The sequence below is a fragment of the Oryzias latipes genome, chromosome 23 (genome assembly GCF_002234675.1).
Source record: "Oryzias latipes chromosome 23, ASM223467v1".
Taxonomy (NCBI): Eukaryota; Metazoa; Chordata; class Actinopteri; order Beloniformes; family Adrianichthyidae; genus Oryzias; species Oryzias latipes.
Window position 1 is genome coordinate 9081487 of NC_019881.2, and position 21226 is coordinate 9102712.

Consider the following 21226-nt stretch of genomic DNA (forward strand, 5'->3'; position numbering starts at 1 on the left):
GTTCCTCCTACTTTCTCTTCCGGTTGAATCACTACCAGCGCAGAAAAGACTGCAGCGTTTACAGGAGAAGCCAGCCAGCATTTGTGCCCTGAAGCTGTAGTCCTCACCATTTACTTCAGATGGATGTTCAGCTTTCTCTGAATCTAATTGGCTAATTGAGCTGTTTTGTATTTGCAGTTCATTTGTAATCAATGACAAAACAATAGCTCCCTTCAATGTTCAATGACATTTGAAATGATAAAGAAGCATGCTTATTCCCTTTTTTTCCACCCAAAGGATGATTATATATGTGGGACACCTGGATCTACTGTCTTTCCTGGAAACTACTCTGTGATCCCACCCTGGTGAAGTGAGCTTTCCAACTCTTCATCTTCATAGTTTGGTGAAATGTTTTTCCTTTGCTGTGCAGGCCCAGTCCTGCCCTTCAGATCTGCTAGTTAATCTAGTACCAGAGAGGGACAAAAGGAAAAGAAAGTGTGTTTTTGAGGTTGACGTGCAGGGAGGTGGTGTAATGATGCGTAGCCACCAGGCCTGTGTTAACCCACAATGCACGTGTCCATCGCCACCGAAATAGTTTCTGGAGAAGGTGTTGGAATCCCTGTTTTGGTTACCTGTGCTTTGTTTGATAGCAACCATAGTAGCAAAGGGTGTGAGCACTGACAAACACTGTGTGGGAGTTGGTCTGGTTGGGGAGGTGCATTGTTTCGTGACTCTAGTTTTGTTTTTAAAGAGATTACTGTCAAAAGTTCCTGTCCGACACTGCAGAAAGCTATAAAAACTAGAGGTGAACACCTGTGTTTGTTCATCATCGCCACAACAGGAATTGGAGTCCCTTAAAGTATCATTTGGTTTTTTTTTTATAATAATTTCTAAACAGCAGGTTGTTTTTCTTCTTTTTTTGTTTCGATATTGTTAACCCTTGTGCTATCTTAGATGACCCCACCCTTACTTTGACGTGTTCTCCCTACCATGAAAAAGGTGGATAAAGGTGGAAAGATTTCATGTAATCCATGGACACCAGTGAAGATCACAAATCATTGAAGAAAAAAGGTTTAGCGCACTGTCTAGTGGGTCTAGATGACCCAACTCCCAATGTTAAAATGCCTAGGATAGCACAAGGGTTAAACCCAGCTTTACTGTTTTCTTTCTAAAATTAAAACTTAAAATGAAGTGCATCTTTTGTATAAATGGATCTCAATTGGATTTGAAGTGGCTAAGTTAAGACTTAAATGTAGCTTATAGCATGACAGAAGGAAAAGCCACCTGTCTAGGCAAAATTTAACAAGTAGAAGCGACTACCTATAGTTAAGAAAAGAACAATTTTCTTTTGTTTATCTATTATTGATGATTGTAAAAACAATGAATCGTAGTCCATGAACATGTTAGCCTAGTCAGAAAACATTTTTCTGATTTAACTGTTTTCCCTCATTTTAATGAAGTTTTTTCAGTATCTTAAAAGTACTAATTTTTTGGCCAATTTCAGTAAAATACTTAACAAATTACGGCCAGTTTTCATTGGTTCCCATAACACAACAGAAGGCAGAAAAGAGCTTGTTTCCATTTAATTTCTTAAAAGAAGAAGAACATGAGCAACACTTCCGTCCTTATTTGTATCTATATTCTAGAGTTCACCTTGTTTCAAAGTTGATCATTTCTGCAAACTTTCAGCATTAATTAGACTTGATGAAAGAAAGGGTGAATGTGACTCAGAAAATTTAATCAGTAAAGGAATGTGTAAGACAATACATCAAAAACCAGACATTTTGAAACTGAAATAATAGCTGTGGGTTTAAAACCCTACTAAACACATTACAACTGTGATCAAAAACTACGGTTTATTCTGACATCTAGCATTTGGAGCGGTTATTGTTGAGCCATCCAAACCCCAACACACAAGTATGAAAATGTTACCAGAGGCCTCACCTAGAGGGAATTTCATAGAGGCTGTTTCTTTCTAAAAAAGCTGGCCGTGTCAAACAGTACACATTGCACTGATGAAAATTGGTCATACGTGAATATACGTGGAAAAAGTAAGAAATGTTGTGGACAGACATCTGTGCACATCAACAAATGACGATAGCAAAACGTACGTGGAAAATGTGCGAAATGTTTGTATGGATGGAGGGATGGATGGATGGAGGGATGGTAAAATCATCAAAATTCATTAAACAGAAAGGTATTATTTCATAAAGAATTCCTGATTAAAGTCTGTAGACAATGAATTCTATTGTCTTATGCATTGGATGAAGGCAGGAACATTACAGAACTTCAAAACTCAGATCAGAAAAGTACAAAAAATATTTATAAAACTTTTTGTTAATTTCTTTAACCTTCAGAATATTTTAGATGATTATCTCACAAATGTCCCCTAACCAGACACCAGTAGACAGTAATATTGTGTGTGACACGTCTTAAACAGAACACTGTGCTGGTGTCTCTGTTTTAAATGTGTAGGTTGGTGGACTTTACTCCATCAATCTGTCAAAGGGGGTCTGGAAGGTGAGCCTGCTGACTTTACCGTCTAGTGCTGCAAGCTCCGTCAGCAGAGGGCAGCAGCCTCTCCACGCTAAATCCGTCAGCGCTCTGTACCTCTCTGTGCTTCTCTGTGCTTCTCTGCCTCAAGCAGCCTTCACCACAGCTGTAATTATACTCTGTGAGGGCTGCATTTTCTCCTGGGTGGAGGTTGCTCTGAGCTCTCTGTGATCAGGCCCCGGGGCCCAGATCCTAGCGTGACAGCGGTGAAAATCCACCCCTCATTGCATTAGTCATTGTGCTGAGGTTGCCGCTCTTAGACAGAACGTAAGTGCACCAGCTGCTGCTCCGTGCGGCGCGGGGTGAAGAGGGCAGGCAGGTCTAACCATGCTGTGTTTAGATTTTACGGTGCAGGGCCAGACACGAAGCTGATTCAGCCTGAAGTCCCCCATGCAGTGAGTAACATCAAGTCTGCACATGGTGTCTTCTGCACACAGACTTTATCCCTTACTCGTCTGTGACTCTGCCACTTAGCCCCCAATACAAACCCCTAACCATGATCTTTTTTTCTGAGGCTAAACTAAACCTTTTATGATTTTATACCACTTTACTTGGACTTTGTTCAAGGAATGAAATCCAGACTTTGCTCTAGTTTAGTTGTAGCCAAGCTTATCTGTTCATGAGTCTTTGCACGCATGCACAGGGTTGTGTTTGAAAAACCTCAGTTTCAGCCAGACCAGCTTCTTTCCATGCAAACAGTTGAGTTTCAGCTGCAGTAATCAGATTACCTTTGTGTAAGTGTCCTAAAGTTGAGCTGGTCTACAGCAGGCGATGCGAACACTGTCAACAAACCCAAAAACATCTGTACACCTTTATCTAACTCACATGCACACATTTGTGTACGCACATACGTGCACACACACGATGGGGCAACCCACATTTTACATTTCATGCTTTCATGTTGATCCAACTTCATGAACAGACTTGCCCATTTGTCCAAAACTCGCCCATGTCAGCTTGGACACCTCCCCCGTGTTTGTGTGCCACAGCTGTTTGCGGTGCCGACTTCAGGATTGACCTTCTGCGCTCTACCTGTACGTATGAACCCGAGCTTCTGCTTTCATTTTGCTTTTCCTCCAATTTCTCTTCTGTACTGAAACTGGTAAATGTATCTGCATATGAAGCACAGTCGAACACCCACACCTCTTCCTCCCAATCATTCACAATAAGCAAGTTTCAGTTTAAAATCAGATTGTCTGCCAATCTCACCTCTCACCTCATTTACAAACGAACCCCCCTCCCCTCCCCAGCCCTAACAGAGGTGTTGATTAGCGAAATAGAGCTCTGTTTGGAGCACAGGATAGTGATTCTTTTGATGAACTAGTTCATCAAAATGAATAGACTTGCCCATTTGTCCAAAACTCGCCCATGTCAGCGTGGACACCTCCCCCGTGTTTGTGTGCCACAGCTGATAGTGCCACAGATAGTGATTCTTTTGATGAACTAGTTCATCAAACTGCCATGTATTTTGTCAAAGTGGTCATGTGACATCATGTGACATCATGTGTTCGCACAATATGCCCTTGGATGTAAAACAACTCAGCTTAGAGAGTGTGATCATCTATCTTATTCGTCTGTGTGAATGTCATGTCTGAAGTGTTGTGTAGTTTCTACATGTCAGCAGAACATCACCTGTCATGGTTAGGGAAAACTATCAAGAATGAGGCAAATGGAAATGAGATTTATGAAATTAGTAATTTAAGAGTTTGTTAAAATAAAGTACTTTGATGACTAAGCCTTAATTTGTTAGAAGCAAAATGCACAGTTTTCCCAAAAACAAACACATTTCACAAAACAAAGATAGACACTTTGTTAAATTTTTCTTTTGAAACTTTACTTTGCTAATAGTAAATGTGCTGATTGAGGGTATTTTTAAACTTTTAATTATTTTTGTACAGATGATACAACTTAATTGCTTTTAGGCTGTATAAATCCTTTTAGCTGTCTGGAAATCTGGAACTAAACTCCTTATTTAAGGACTAACTATTACCAGTAACAGTGTGGTGTCATTAAAACATTTTTTTTGCCCTTTTAGGAACAAATGACAGCGTTGATATGTTTAAACCTGAACGTGCAAGCACGCGTTGGTTTTTTGCCCTTCGTTCACGTGTGCAGACGTCCCTCATATGTTTTATTTACTCCAAAGCACTTTCTTCTAAGATTTGCTGGTGATCTTTAAAATTCTGACTAATGTTGTCACTTCTAGCTGAGCATCAACAGAGGCTGCAGACAGCCCCCCTCCCCTCCCTCTGTAAACCAAACCCATTTCATCAGCAGGCTCGAGCAGGAGGCAGGCTCCTCCCACAACTCTATAAAGAGCACCCACTCTCCGGTTTGCCTCATACCAAAGTTTAGAAAGAGTGAGAGGACAGCTTCAGGGTGGCTGTCTTAGACGGAAAGACCAGCAGACAGGGGGGGAGGCATCTTTATTGATTTTCTTTTTGCTCCCCATCATTCCTGGTTTTTATAAGCTTATTTTTCTCTTCAGTGGATTACGTGGATCTAAATCCCTGGAAATAACTGGGATACTGTTTCTTTGCTGAAAGCTATGGTGGCGTACGATGAAGGGGGTATCTTGGTGCCTATCAAACGGACTCTGCAAGTGATAGATCACCAGAACCAAGCCAACAAAGAGTCAGAGGTGAGCCCCTTTGGAATGTTAATGCATGGGATTCTGAGTGAAACTACAGCTCCTCCATGAATGTTTGACCGGCACTCCCTCGTGTGAAGTCATAGGTTTGTTTGTGAAAGTATCAGCTCCTAACCTTGCTTTATCACACTTGGGCACGCACGGTCTGAGACTTTGACCTGAGTTCTGGCTCATTTAGAGCAGCATTTTGGATTCTTTCCAGTGTCAACAGGCTTAACAGTTTCAAACTTTAAGTTGATTTTGAAGTATGACCCCCCCCCAGCAAAGGGATCTGGGTTTTAGGGACTTGGAAAATAAGTCTGCTGTGGCTGCAGACTGAGAAGAGAGAAGACGTTTAAGATTCTCATCTCCTAACCCTACATCTACACTTAACTCAGCTTTCAGGCTTTGCCATTTTTCAGATAAACCGTGTTATCTGTGCCGCAGATCAGGCTCAGCAGCCTGGAAACATCCCCCCACCCAGTTACAGACAAACACGGACAAACGTAGGTGTTGGTAAAACACAGGTGAGCCCCTTGTAAAAACAACCCATTTCTAGTATTCCTTTTCCTGTTTTTTCCTTCAAAGCTTAAGATCTGGTTTGATTGACAGGAAACTGGTGTTTAAAGGGGAAGTTGAATGAGTCCAGTCTGTCACAGACTGGCTTCATTTACAGCAGGTCAGCCGACTTCCAGTCCCATAATCAGACACTTATTAGCTCTTAGTGTTGTGTTTCCCACCAGCTGCACAGGGCAGAAAAAGCCTGATGCTTCTGAGGTTGGATGTTGATGCATGTGGTTGGTCCGTGTGGCTTCCTGACTCCAGCTCAGCTCCCAAAAAAACAGGAGTAGCAACTTTCTCTGCTCCATTCACTTTACAGCCTGACAGACAAAGAGCTGGACTAGTTGCCTTTTGTAATTTTGGGGCCATCAGCCTAAGGACAGGAAGGGCATGACGGCCTGCTCTGTTGACTTTGAGACCCGCCCGCCCACCTCCCCTCATCTGCTTCTGTTCCACTTTACACATTTTCTCTGTTGTATTTTGCACATTGGACTCTGCACCGGGGTGTCTGTCGGGGTGAACCTGGCTGCAGCAGATGCCCTCATTTACAAAAGGAAGCCCGTGGGGTTGGTGGTGTTTGGGTGGAGGTGAAGATTCTCCTCACACTCAGCCTAACAGGTGTTCAGGAGGGGAGTCACTCAGGTGGAGTACTGCTGGTCTCAGTTTTCACAGCAGTAAACGTTGCTGAACACCTCCCTCCAACACGGGGATGTTTTTTTTTTTTCTTCACGGGTCTGTCTGCTCACGGGGAAGTATTGGTTCCACTTTGAATGACGTAGCGAGTCTGTCTGTTGTTGAACAGCTGAGGAGCACGGTCCGCCGTGCATTCCTGGCATATCTCCAGAGCCCCTTCCCCACCAGAGCAGCAGTCAGAAAGGAAGTCTTTGTACCGGGGGGGTGGGGGGCTTCTCACATGATGGAGTTGACAGCTGCTGATGCAGCTTCCCTCCGGTTTTTATGTGTTCCCTCGTCTGTTCTGCTCCCCAACCCTCTTCTGTGCTCTGCCCAGAACAGGGAGTGTTTGCACAAAGCGAAAAGCTGTGACTTGACTTGATGCTTTTTATACCTGTAAGACAGAAGGAGGAGGTTGGATTAGATCTGAAGACAAGTGGGTTCATCCTGACCCAGTCTTTGTTTTTAAGCTGTGACAGCATAATGGACCAGCTGACCCGTTTCTTCTTTTTTAGGAACCCAGCAACAAACGTGTCCGTCCTCTCGGCAGGGTGACGTCGTTAGCCAACCTTATCTCTCCGGTGAAGAATGGGGCCGTCCGGCGCTTCGGCCAAACTATCCAGGTAGGCCCCAACTTCCCTGAAAAAAGAAAACTCACTCACTCAGCCACGTCTGCCAAAATGCTTGAATCCTTTTGCATGTCTGCAGGCCTCTTTCCGAGGCGATGGCAAGTCGCCTGGCGCCCCCCAGAAGCCTTGCGGCAAAGTACCGGCCCCAACTCCACCCAAAAGGAGAAACAGCATACTCTGGTCGGAAACGCTGGACATTCACCAGAAGGGAACCTTCTCTACTAAGGAGATCAAGCGACAAGAGGTGAGCAGCACAGAAACATTAATATGAAACACAGGAAGCCAGGAAATGCAGACAGTGAAGAATTTGACCCGTCTACCAGACTAGTTTCACAAGTCCTTGTTGTATTTGTGTCAAACTGACCAAACAGGACTGACAGCCCTCCAGGGCTCACTCTCCCTCCCAACTAAACTCATATGCCTCCCACATGCCCCTGCCAGCTGTCTGTACATTTTAAAACACAGAGACCATAAAATTCAGGGAGAGCAGCCAGGGATCTCCAAGGAGTGTTCAGCGGTTTGGACTCAGTCCCGCATTACACCAAACCTAACGGCTAATGCTTAATACAACGGAATGTCAAACTGGATTGATGTGTTTTGTTAAAAAGCATCTTTCTGTCTTCAGGCCATATTTGAGCTGTCTCGTGGAGAACAGGACTTGATCGAGGACCTCCAGCTCGCACGCAAGGTTTGTACTTTCTTAAGTTCTGAGTCGAGGGAGGACATTTAAAGCAAACAGATTAAATAAAAGGTCTGGCATGCTTTCTGTGCAGCTGAGCCAGGAGCTATAATAAGACCAGAATTGTTCCTTTTGTTCTTCCCTAACAAGCTATTCTTAGGAAGGACCCCCCCCCCCCCCGGCAGATTGCATGATTTTGAACCCTTTTGGTTGTTCTTCTCCAAAGGCATACCATGACCCCATGCTGAAACTCTCCATCATGTCTGAGGTTGAGCTCACACACATCTTTGGCAATCTGGATGCCTACATCCCACTGCATGAAGAACTGCTGGCTCAGCTCTCCAAAGCCACCAGGCCAGACGGGACCGTGGGCCAGATCGGACAAATTGTCATAAACTGGGTAAATGCCGTTCCAGAACAGCCACCTAAAGACAGTTTGAGAGAGGCTGTTACTTAACTCATAATCTGCTCTGCAGCTGCCGAGGCTTGATGCTTACAAGAACTACTGCAGCAATCAGCTGGCAGCCAAGGCGCTGCTGGACCAGAAGAAGCAGGACCCGCGGGTGCAGGACTTCCTGCAGCGCTGCCTCGAGTCCCCCTTCAGCCGCAAGCTGGATCTCTGGAGCTTCCTGGACATCCCACGCTCACGGCTTGTCAAGTATCCCTTGCTGCTCAAGGAGATCCTGAGACACACACCAGTGGACCACCCAGACAAAGGCAGCCTGGAGGAAGCGGTGAGTCCAGATACAAAGACCAGAGAACGTCTGCATATCCATCTGCAGCCAAGTTCTAAACAGGCCATTTATGCATTTAGATCACCATCATCCATGGTGTTCTGTCTGACATCAATGTGAAGAAAGGAGAGTCTGAGTGCCAGTACTACATCGAGAAGCTGGAGTACCTGGAAGAGAGGCAGAAGGACCCGCTCATGGAGCAGTGCAGGAGCCTGCTGTGCCACGGGGAGCTGCGAAATAAGAGCGGCACGGTGGGCACCACTTTCCCACTCTTCACAGTGACACTCTCTTCCCTCGGAAGAGGCTTTGACTTTAGTCTTAGGTCTAAATGAGTCTCTCTTGCTGTTTTTGCAGAAGCTGCACGTGTTCCTGTTCACAGAGTTGCTCGTTCTGACCCGCCCTGTCACGCGAAATGAGCGCCAGTGTTTCCAAGTGTACCGGCAGCCAATCCCAGTGCATGATCTGGTGCTGGAGGACCTGCAGGATGGAGATGTCCGAATGGGCGGCTCATTCAGAGGCGCTTTCAGTAACGCAGACAAAGGTCCGTCTCCAGCAAAGATAGACATGAAGCTTTTATTTTGTTCTTTCGTCTCATTCCAAATTTCCTCCTTTATCTCCAGCTAAGAACATTTTCCGAGTGCGTTCTCAAGACCCAAGCCATTCTCAGTCCCACACGCTGCAGGTCAACGACATCTTCCAAAAGCAGCAGTGGCTCAACTGCCTCCGCAGTGCCATCTCCGTCCACCGTCCCTTCAGCGAGCCCTCCAGCCCCAGCCTCCCCCCGACCGATGCCTGCCACAAGCGCCGCCCCTCCTCTGCCTCAGCCGTCATCCACCTGGAGGAGCCGGACGAGAACTGCCTGCAGCCTGCAACCTCCCGGTCTGCTCCCAGCTCGCCCTGTAGCAGCAGCACCCCCAGCCCCACATCAGCGTCCCCTTCATCCCGCTCTTCATCATCATCCCTACTCTCCATGTCACACAAAAGCAAAAAAGACAAAAAATTGATTTGTTCTTTAGGAAAGAGAAAAGAGACAATGGTATGAGGGGAATGGGGTTAGAAGCAGGACTCCTGATGGACTTTGCGGATTCCCTGACCTAAAACCGAACAGAGCAAAAAGGGACTTTTATTTATGTGTCTGCGTGCGTGCACATGATCACAACAGTGTTTTGTGTTACTGTCCTCCTCGGCAGCTATTTTTTTTTACACCCTCCATGAAAAGTGCATCTAACAGAGACTTGATCCTGGGGAAATGCACAGCTTTGTCTGGCACACAAAGGGACAGATGGCCAGAAATCAACCAGGTTTAATGCAAATCTATTGATTTGGTGAAGAAAGGGGTGGTGCACCATATCCTGTTTACTAGCCATGTGATATTTAAGCGCTATTTTAAACCTGTTTTGGGCTAAAGAAAGTTTTACATTTTTATAATCAAAAATGTATTGTAGGTTTTTTAGGTTTATATAAAGCAGCACTTTTTAACCTGTAGTGCAGATTTTTTTTTAAGTTTTTGAGTGTGTTTAGGAAAAGAAAGAAAGGAAGTGAATTTCTTGCATCAGAAGATGTCTTATTTTGATGACATTCCTAAAAGAAGATCTTTGGGACCTCGGACATTCTTCACAGGCATTATATCAAACAAAGGATCAGCTTCTCAAGTGGAAGCACAGCAATAACTATCAGATGTTCAAGTCAGAGTACAGACAAGCTAGATTTTCAAGTTGTAAACTGAGCCATGTTTTTAAGCTTTTTCCACAGAGTAACAGATAACTTTTCAGTCAAGCATCAAGATGGGCCTTAAGCTGTGGTCAAGTTTCTGTGAGCAGAATGTAGAAGAGATGAAGAAGAGAGCAGAGATGTGGTGGACAAAGTGGGTTTTGGACCTGAAAGAGATCGTCAGTGCGAGACCGGACTCTCGCCTGTTGGTGTTGGATGTAAGGAGGATAAAACAGATGGAGAAAGGAAGTAGGGGAGGGTTGAAGAGAGGTTTTGCACGTTTTAAGAAAAAGTTTTTGAAAAGAAGAAGCTTTGGTGCCGTGAAAGTTATGGATTAAAAAAAAACAATAAAAATCTGTGTAAGATTTGAAACTCAGCCTTGGATCTGTCTTTATTCTTCAGCTGCTCTGGCCACTGGTTTATAAACCTTTGCCTGGTTTTTCTGAAAATCTAACTAATAAATCTCTTGTTCGGCTATTAAAAGTTTAAAATGTCATTTAGTCCAATCAGTTTAAATCCTAAATTCTGGAAAAATTGAATTGAGGTCAAAACTAAAAAGACTTTAATCACATGAGTCAGTTTTATATTCACAACAAAACATTCATATAAAAAGTTTAAACTTCGACAAGTGAATGTATTGTTTATTAAATGAGAGTTTTACAATTGCTGCTGCTGCAAGATCCAAAATAATTCATATGGAGGGAAGATATGAAAATGGTGAAAAATGAGAAAAGATCCACCATGATAAAGTAAAAATTGTCAGAGAAACTCTGATTTCTCTGACAATGCATGTACCACCGATGTATAACTTTTATATCCCATATACGGTGCACATATCATGTTAAAATTACGAAATGAACACACATCTCACTAAGACTGTAGCAGTAGCAGCGTGTTGGCTTATGGCAGACGTGTAGTGGAGGTTGATGAAAGCCAATATCTGGGTGAAGAATCCAAGTCTTTGTGTAGAATGAATGACAAAAAGGCTGCACAAGCCCCCACACAGAAAGAAAGAGTATGGAACCAACAGAGACAACCATAACAAACATCTCTGTGTCCCTTAAGGCGTGGGATTCATAAAACTATAAAACTACTGATAAATCTACTCAACACTCAAATAGAAAGAAAAAAGTTCACAGAATTCTATTGCGGAAGCCCAAGAAACAGCATCTGACCATCAACAAGTGCCTGGGGGCCGCTTCACCAGACAGCAGGTCACAAGGATTCACAGCAACGTTCCATTAAAACCTGGACTCTATGTTTATGTCAAAATACTCTGCTCTGCTCTTCCTGACAGAAGCCTGACGGGAGCCTGACAGATGTCAGGTCATCACTCACATCTGAAAGACACTCACCTTAATTTGCTTTTTTTACCAAACTCTGTGTCGGGGATTTCCTTTGGCTTCAGGACAGGACCTGGGAGTGACCGAAGAAAGATCAAACTTCTTTTATTACAGGTAGGATGAAAATCTGCACAATATGTGTGAACAGCAATTGTTGCATGCAGTAAAGTTTGGCCGCAAACCGCCCCAATGCACGCTGGAGGTCCTGGCTCGATGAAGCCAACAGGACAACATCATCTGCAAAAAGCAGAGAGGAAATCCTGTGGTCCCCAAACCAGATCCCTTCTGGCCCCTGGCTGCGCCTATTCTGTCCATAAAAACTATGAACAGAACCGGTGATAAAGGGCAGCCCTGCCGGAGTCCAACGTGGACCGGGAACAGGTCTGACTTACTGCCGGCTATGCGGAGCACCCCCCCACAGGATGCCACGGGGGACGCGGTCGAACGCCTTCTCCAAATCCACAAAACACATATGGACTGGATGAGCGAACTCCCACAATCCCTCCAGCACCCTAGATAGGGTGTAGAGCTGGTCCACTGTTCCACGACCAGGACGGAAACCGCACTGTTGTTCCTGAATCCGAGGTTCGACTATCGGACGGACTCTCCTCTCCAGTACCCTGGCATAGACTTTCCCAGGGAGGCTGAGGAGTGTAATTCCCCTATGGTTGGAACACACCCTCCGGTTCCCCTTCTTAAAGAGGGGAACCACCACCCCTGTCCGCTAGTCCAGTGGTACGGTTCCCGACCGCCACGCGATGCTGCAGAGACGTGTCAGCCAAGACACTCCCACAGCATCCAGAGACTTGAGGTGCTCAGGGCGGACTTCATCCACCCCCGGGGCCTTGCCACCAAGGAGCTCGTTGACTACCTCAGTGACTTCAGCCCGGGTAATAGACAGCCCCACCCCAAAGTCCTCACTCTCCGCTTCTTCAAAAGAAAGCGTGTCAGTGGGATTGAGGAGATCCTCGAAGTACTCCTTCCACCGCCCGACAATGTCCCCAGTCGAAGTCAACAGCTCCCCACCTGCACTGAAAACGGTGCCTGTGGAGAACTGCTTTCCCCTCCTGAGTCATCGGATGGTTTTCCAGAATTTCTTTGAGGCCAACCGATAGTCCTTCTCCATGGCCTCACCGAACTCCTCCCAGGACAGAGTTTTCGCCTCCGCAACAGTCCGGGCCGCAGTTCGCTTAGACTGCCGGTACCTGTCAGCTGCCTCTGGAGTCCCGCAGGCCAGCCAGGCCTGGTAGGACTCCTTCTTCAGCTTGACGGCATCCCTTACTTCCGGTGTCCACCACCGGGTTCGGGGGTTACTGCCGCGACAGGCACCAGAGACCTTGCGACCACAGCTCAGAGCAGCAGCAGAGACAATGGAGGCGGAAAACATGGTCCACTCGGACTCAATGTCCCCAACCTCCCCCGGTACCTGTTTGAAGTTCTCCCGGATGTGGGAGTTAAAGACTTCCCTGACAGAGGGCTCAGCCAGACGTTCCCAGCAAACCCCTCACAGTGCGTTTGGGTCTTCCAAGTCTTTCCGGCCTCCTTCCCCGCCAGCGAATCCAACTCACCACCAGGTAGTGATCGGTGGACAGCTCCGCCCCTCTCTTCACCCGAGTGTCCAAGACACAGGGTCGAAGGTCGCCTGAAACAACTACAAAGTCGATCATTGACCTCCTGCCTAGGGTGTCCTGATGCCAGGTGTATTGATGGACACCCTTGTGCTCGAACATGGTGTTCGTTATGGACAAACTATGACGAGCACAGAAGTCCAATAACAAAACACCACTCGGGTTCAGATCAGGGGGAGCGTTCCTACCAATCACACCCCTCCAGGTGCCACTGTCATTGCCCACGTGGGCATTGAAGTCCCCCAGGAAGACAATGGAGTCCCCCGTTGGGGCACTTTCCAGTACCCCTTCGAGAGACACCAAGAAGGCCTGGTACTCCGAACTGCTGTTCGGCCCGTAAGCCGAAACCACAGTTAGAGACCTGTCCCTCACCCGGAGGCGGAGGGACATGACCCTCTCGTCCACCGGGGTGAACTCCAACACTTGGCGGCTGAGCTGGGGGCTCACGAGTGAGCCCACGCCAGCCCGCCGCCTCTCACCTTGGGCAACTCCAGAGTGGTAGAGAGTCCAACCCCTCTCTAAGGACTGAGTTTCAGAGCCCAGGCTATGTGTGTAGGTGAGCCCGACTACATCTAGACGGTATCTCTCAACCTCTCGCACCAGCTCAGGCTCCTTCCCTCCCAGAGAGGTGACATTCCATGTCCCAAAAGCCAGGTTCCATGATCGGGGTTTGGGCCGCCGAGGCACCCGCCCTCGACTGCCACCCAAACCACATTGCACCGGCCCCTTTTGAGGTCTCCTACGGGTGGTGGGCCCATGGGAGAGTGGTCCCACGTCGCTCCTTCGGGCTGTGCCCGACCGGGGCCTGTGGGAAGAGCCCCGGCCACCAGGCGCTCGCCTGCGAGCCCCGACCCTGGGCCTGGCTCCAGAGCGGGGCCCCGGTGACGCCAATCCGGGCGACGTAATCGGATCCTTGTTCTTTCTTATCATACAAATGTTTGGAAGCTCATTTGTTATTTAAGATTTGTTAATGTTTTATTTATTGATTGGTGGCTTGCAAGATCTCTGCAGTCTGTTGATGAAGCCATCGGTATCCCTGCAGCTGTCCACTACAATCCTTTCTTTCTCTACAAAAGACAAGATTCTGAGTGTCTGTGTCTGAGAGTCTGTGTGACGCTTCCGTTTCAAAGGCGCCCTTTTTGGCATTTTCAATGTTCTTATGCTAATATAACAGACTATTTTCATTCTTCTTTGCTGTTTTATATTGAAACGAGACATCTTGAGGAGGGAATGTATGTAACAATATTTTCCTTCCACTTTGGTGTTTTGCGCATGACAGGTTCATGACGTAAGGTGACAATTGGACTTCTGGGCATGTGAATGAACAGGGCTGAGTTCTTCACCCAAACCCAAACCAAAACCCATATGAAACTCCGCTTGACCGACAACAAACCCCGGGAAGCCGGCCACACTAACAATAATTTGGTTTTGAGTCGCCAAAAGGTTCAGAATTTCTTTGTTTTTGACACCGATCCGGAAATAAAGCTTCAAAATGATCCACATCTTTTACCTTCAAGCTAGGCTAAACAGACAACTTTGGTGCTTTTTCTCGTTAATTTATGACTTTTTTTAATCATAAATCTACAATTTTAAAGTTGTAATTTAACTTGCACAAAGGTCAGTATACAAAACCTTTGTGCAGGCATAAAGCCCCACTGTCTTCACTGTGGAGATCAAACCTAGTTTACCACTATGTGAGAGATTTCTGAGCAAACAGTATTCATCCTTCAGCATATTGCCCTGTGTGCCGCTGGGATTTAAGCTTGCTTTCATTTCCTCTGTATGAGGCCCAAAGCCTCAGATATGAACAGCGTAGATTTGTAGATGAAAGTCAGTCATGCCAAACTCTGGGTGAGTGTTTGGTGCTGTTAGTCTGAGGCAGTGAGTGATCACTGGCTGTTTACAGATGCTGGCTGAGGGAAAAATCAGCAGACAGCAAAAATGCTTTGAAGGCTTTTTTGCCTGCCAAAAGCAGTATGATGACTTACAAACAAGATGGACATTTTTGCAACTTAAAAGACACGCTCTTCAATGAGTTTGAATGAAAGCACACAAATTATGTTTAGGAGAAAGGCATGCTCTTTTATTTAACATTTCCCTCAGTCACGAGAACCATCAAACTGGCATCTTCTCCACATGCCAGGAATTTACTGGTTAAACCAAAACAAAAAGAGCATCTGGAAACTTTTGTGACTGCTAAATTGTCTAGATTTTCTCCTTCAAGAGGATCACTCTTCGGGTGATCATTTTGTTTTAAAGCATGCCACTGACTCCTCCTGTCAAAGACCAGAGGTGGTTAATAACCTACTTAAGTAACTTTTTGGGTAAATTGTACTTGTGAGAGTAGTCATTATACAACATACTTTTTACTTTTACTTGAGTACATATCTGAGAAAAGATATGCAACTGTCACTCCAGTATACTGGGCCTCTTGCTGCCTGTTATTGTTCGTTGTGGAATAGAATATCAAAGTGATCTAAATTGATCATGTGGCGGAGAAACTTCCACCAAAGGCTACGTAACGTGACTCCGTGTGACCAATCATTCAAAGCCAGACAGTCACGTGACTGCACACAAACTCTCTGATGTCAACAATGGAGACAAAAGACGCCGGATGAAGCGGAGACCCCCTGGTCTTTCATACGACCAATGTTTACCTTACAATCTACAAAATGTCTAGTTATGTCATGCGCTGTCAGTGTTGTTTACACAAAAAAGTGGACATTTGATCCTAAAAGAACTCAACATTGAACTTAAGTAAACATGTTGCAGTAAATCTTGACTAAATACATCCCTAATACATCACTACTATTGCAAGATCTTTCATAATTGTGTGTGTGGTGGGATTGTAGTAAAGGACAATAAAAGTTTGCTGAAGACAAATACTATATCTACACAGTTTAGAGCAAAACTGTTAAATATCAGGACAAATACAGTGTTCGCGCTTCAGTATTCGATTTTTACGTATTCGCTGGATTTTTTTATCAGTCACATGACTCCTCTGGTTCATCAACTCAACTCAAGACGCTTTTATGAGACTTTAGCGTCTGAAGGAGGTGCTGCGGGAATTTCTGAGGAGGGGAACAGAGATGAAGAGCCCGTCGGCCTCCAACAGCAGGTTCTACCGGTTCCTGAACTGCTGTAACTGAAGTTTGTGCCCCTGAACAGTGAAATTAGCTGACTATGAAGCGGCCTGAAAATATCCTGAAACACAATTATAGAGAATGATTATCTTCCGGATGAATGAATGATGGATGAAACCAGCCTCTTCTAGAAGAAGATGACCTCTCTCACTAAACAGATGAAGGAGGAAGAAACAGCTCCGGGTTTTAAGGCACAGAGGGACAAAGAGACGCTCCTAATGTACGTGATAAAGTACGCTACGGTCCAGTCCATTAATCTGAACAAAAACTCATTATATTGAGAAATATTCCAATGTTCTTTAATAAATGATTTACAAAGCATCAGAAATGTTTCTGAAGGCTTTTTAATGAGGAAGGATTGGTGACGGACATTCTTCAGCCATGCGTATTTGCAGGTCTCTCTGCTCCCTAACCCCCCGCGAATAAGGGAGGAATAGTGGACTCCCAATTCACTCCTGAACACAGTGGAAACCAAAATGAAAATGTTTATAGGATATGCACACATTAGACACATTACAAATCCAACCTCCTCATTCAGATTTAGGATGCATTTCACCCAACACTAGCTCAGAAGTTCATACAGGCGTAATTAGTAAAAATAAATCAAAATCACACAAACATCACATTATAACCCGTTACCTTTTTTATCTAAAAAAAGGGCACGCTTGTCTAACACTGCTGTACGAATATGGTTTTATGGTTTAATTGTAGGAATATACATTTTTGTGGAAAGTCCTGTTTGTGACAGTGGTGACCATGATTTTCTCTTTTTTATATACCGGTACTAATTTTTATAATCACTATTATCTAAGCATAAGGATATAAAATGTACACTTTTCCTGTACAAAAGGTTTGTGTTCCATATGCAGATGTTTTTATTTGAATAAAATCATCTCTCAGGCCTCAATGTTTTTTTTTTCTGTGAACAGAGGATTAACCCAAACAAATTGATGAAGTAGACAGAATTGGTTGATTACAACAAAAAAGCGAAAATCTTCTTCCTCTGATGAGGCTCCTATAAAGAGTATGAAGATCAAAGATTCCTTCACCCCTTTGCGGTGAGTAACACAGGCAACGCTTGATAGGCTTGTGTTAAATTTTGTCTTTGAAGCCGACCAACCATTTTCTGTGGTTGAGACACAATCTGTCAAGATAGAAACTTTGCACTCTGACTGTACACAACAAGGAAAACGTCATGCTCTAGAATACAGGAAGCTGTAAAGAACATGAAGAGCATCATTCAGAAGTTGACTGCTGTGAACCATGTTGCTACCACAACAGACAGCGTAGTTATTTAGGTGTCACTTGTCACTGGATAGACCCTACCACTCTGAGACATTTTGCTGCAATGTCGACGTGTCAAAGGTTCGCACACATTGGCTGTCTTTGCTGCTGCATTACAGGACATACAGTCTGACTACCACATCAGGGAAAAATTTGACCAGAACAACGACAGACAGTGGCTCAAAGTGAAGGCTTTTCGGTTATGTGGAGTAGAAGAAAAAGAGGATGCATGTGCTGATGGACAAGAGAAGAAAGATTCCAACATGGATGAGGCATCATAGGATGAAAGTGAGTCACAGTTGGAATACCAACATGTATCTGCCATTCTGGATGCTGACCTGGCCTTGAGTACCAACTTCTAAAGCACCAAAAATGCACATCTTCTGAATCTCATAAAAACAGTTGATGTCATTGTAGCAGAAGTTGGTAATGAAACTTAAGTTTTAGCAAAATGTACTACCTTGTGGAATACAACGAGCAGGTCAAGCACAACGTTTGAAACAGTGAAATATGAATGCAATCTGCAGTTCCACAAATCAAACTCGATGGAACTCTGTGATCCTTGCTGAAAAAAGAGTGGTGCGCATTCAAAAGGAGCTCTTAGAAACAGCAATTTGCAATGTATGCAAAGCATTGAAGATCAAATTGTAAGTTAGACCTCAGATTGTTTCAACACAATAATACAGAAAATTGCTAAGTACTATTATAGTACGACATATATGTTTTTTAACATGACTTTATGATGAACTAGTTTATCAACTTTCATATTGTATGTATTTGTTTAAAAAACATGCATTTTCTATTGTTCCATTCTTGTTCTATTGTTTTAAAAAGAATTAACGATCTTCCAGTTTTTGTCTGAACATTGTTTAGGTTGAATCCAGCAGAGATGGCATTTTTAGCGGAGTACGTTGCTCTGATGAAGCCTGTTGCCATGGCCCTCGACTTTCTATAAGGGGAATCGAATAAGGGCTTTCTACTTCCAACACTTCATCAGTTGCAGGATAAGCTGAAGGTGGACCACTGGAGGGTACATGTTACAAAGCTGGTAAATATATAGCTTATAGTGACAACAGTCCAACAAGCCTAATCATTTTAGATTTGTACAGTATTACTGGCAAACTGTAGGTTTCAAGCTAGGTGACCTTTGCACTGAATGAGTTATAAGAGCATGCAGAAACAGTTTTTGTTTTTAAAAAAAAAGCAGGCCTCGACTACATAAAAGATTACCTTGACATCGACCCTGATGATGATTGCTGCACAAACAGTAGCCTCTGAGATGAAGAGAACTTTTTTGGATCCACGAAGCCCAGAAAATCTCAAATAGGAGAGCTGGAGAGGTACTTTTCATGTCCATCCACTGGAGATATGGATCTGTTACACTGTTTTCCTAAAATCAAGAGGCTGTCACTCAGCATCTGCAGCTTGTGAGACTTTTCAGTCATGCAGGACTTCTTTTACTGCTAAAAAATCCCAGTTTCACTGCAAAAACCTTGAGAGACAACTACTGTTAAAGCTCAACAGTCACCTTACTGAGTTAATCTTCTTTTTTCGGGCTACAGTTGCATTTTTCTGCTGTAGCAACTCACACTCAGTTTTTTATGTTGTCATCTGTTCCATTGATTTAAATTTAGTATTGCACATATGTAATCTATTGCATGATTGAACCCTTGTGCTATCCTGGGCACTTTAACGTTGGGAGTTGGGTAATCTAGACCCACTAGACAGTGCTCTGAAACTTTTTTCCTTCAATGATTTGTGATCTTCACTGTTGTCTATGATTACATTAAATCTTTCCACCTATATCCACCGTTGTCATGGTAGGAATAACGCGTCAAAGTAAGGGTGGGGTCATCTAAGATAGCACAAGGGCTAAAGGAAAATGTTTAAGTTCAAGAATAACAGTACTGTTTAAACGGTTTCAAAATTTGCACGACTAAAATCAAAGCAAAACATGATCAAGAATGTCTTGGTAGAAAAACTAAAAAAAAAAAGAGGGAATGGTTACAAACAATTTATTCTCAGTTTGTTGCAGCAAATGTTGACTCATGTTTTATTTTGAAAAAAATAGATGTACTTATTTCCAGCCTTATTAAAAGTTATATTAATGCATTATTTGTGAATTTACTTGTTCTGTTGTTATCACATATATGGGATATTACACATAAACTACTCACCACTTGAGTAGATTTTTTTCTAAGAACTTTATTACTCTTATTCAAGTAATCTTGGATGCCTACTCTCTACTTTACCTTGAGCACTATTTTGCTAAAGTACGGTAACAATATTTTTACTTGAGTAAAATTTTTGAATACTCTACCCACCTCTGTCCAAAATTATAAATTCTAAAACAAATTCAGGAAAAGAGAAGCACAAAAATAGTGAGACTGTCAATAATTTCTGATCAAAATGAAAACTGAAGACTTAACTCTACCAGCCTTTTGCAGCTCCACAATCCATAAATGGGCCTGTAATTTTCCATGTCTGTATCAGGAGCCACAATTCATTTTCCATGGAGGATTTTCTGACAGCTTCCTGGCTCGGGACCCGTTACAGTATGAACTCCACAAATATGCTTTGATGGGCCTTGTGGGAATATAGCAGCAGCATTCCCAGGTAATGGTTCCATTATGAAACCTGAGTCTATAAATAAAGCAAGTGATTCAGTTGCTAAAATGTCACAACTGTTTGTGCCATTTTCTGTTTTTGTGTCCTTCATTTTGAAAAGTATTTAATGAATTGTGAGGGAAACATAAGTGGAAACTTCCTGACAGAAAGGAAAGAGAAAAAAAACAGAACTGATGGTCAAGACTGCAATTTTTGATGCACTAATAATTTCAGTTCAGGGTCATATTCTTTAGAGAATTCATTGTTTTGCCTGTAGTAAACACCATGACTGGTTTCATAGTAAAAGAACAGAGTGACAGAGAACCCAAGTTAGCAGCTGTGCAACTGAAAATGTCTCCAAACTGCAAACACTTGATTTAGATCCAGGAAAAACATTTGTAAAAAGTAAAATTAAAGATCCAACAATTCACACTACAAAATAAACTTTTTCAACTAAATCAACCCCGCAGAATCATCTGCACACAATATATATGCAGCTGAACTTGTTAGGCTCAATAACACAAATATGTTTTTTTTTCTAAATAAAACATCTGACATGTAACATTCCTCCATCAAACTTTGTCTTCTGCATCCTCTCCTAACACCAGCTACCTTTCTGTCTTCCTTCACTGCATCCAGAAATCTCCTCTTTGGTCTTCGTCTAGTAGACCAAAGAGGAGCTCCAGACTCAGCATCCTTCTCCCAATAGATTCACTGTCTCATGTCCATCTCAGTCTGGTCTCTCTGACTTAAACTCCAAAACATCTTACATGTGCTGTCCCTCTGATGTCCTCATTCTTCATCCTATCCATCCTGGTCACTACCAAATAGAACCTCAGCATCTTCATCTCTGCAACCTTCAGCTCTGCTTCCTGTCTTTTCCTCAGTGTCTCTAGGCACAACAACATGGCTGCTATCACTTCTTCACTTCTTTTCCACACTCTCCATTCATCTGAACTGTTAACCCTAGATATTTCAAACTTCAAATCTTCCACCTTCTTTCAGTTATTTATTTATTTTATTTGTTTTTTTACTTGTCAACTTGTCCTGTCCATCAGCTGAGCACAGATAGGAG

General features: G+C 43.8%; 1 protein-coding gene across 1 annotated transcript; it reads left to right on the top strand.

The window, feature by feature from the left end:
* The first annotated feature begins 4861 nt into the window (after positions 1-4861).
* net1 (neuroepithelial cell transforming 1) lies at positions 4862-10522 on the top strand. Its single transcript, XM_004082964.3, has 9 exons — positions 4862-5173; positions 6910-7017; positions 7103-7267; positions 7649-7711; positions 7929-8102; positions 8179-8436; positions 8517-8687; positions 8791-8977; positions 9057-10522. The coding sequence occupies exons 1-9, from the start codon at positions 5081-5083 to the stop codon at positions 9476-9478; spliced, it is 1641 nt and encodes a 546-aa protein (XP_004083012.1). The 5' UTR covers positions 4862-5080; the 3' UTR covers positions 9479-10522.
* Positions 10523-21226: the final 10704 nt, after the last annotated feature.

Excerpts from the sequence above, each read along its gene's own strand:
- net1 (XM_004082964.3), top strand. The coding sequence starts at position 5,081 with ATGGTGGCGTACGATGAAGGGGGTATCTTGGTGCCTATCAAACGGACT. Across the intron at positions 7,712-7,928 it reads ACCTCCAGCTCGCACGCAAG|GCATACCATGACCCCATGCT; the intron begins GTTTGTACTTTC and ends TCTTCTCCAAAG. Across the intron at positions 8,437-8,516 it reads AAGGCAGCCTGGAGGAAGCG|ATCACCATCATCCATGGTGT; the intron begins GTGAGTCCAGAT and ends TTATGCATTTAG.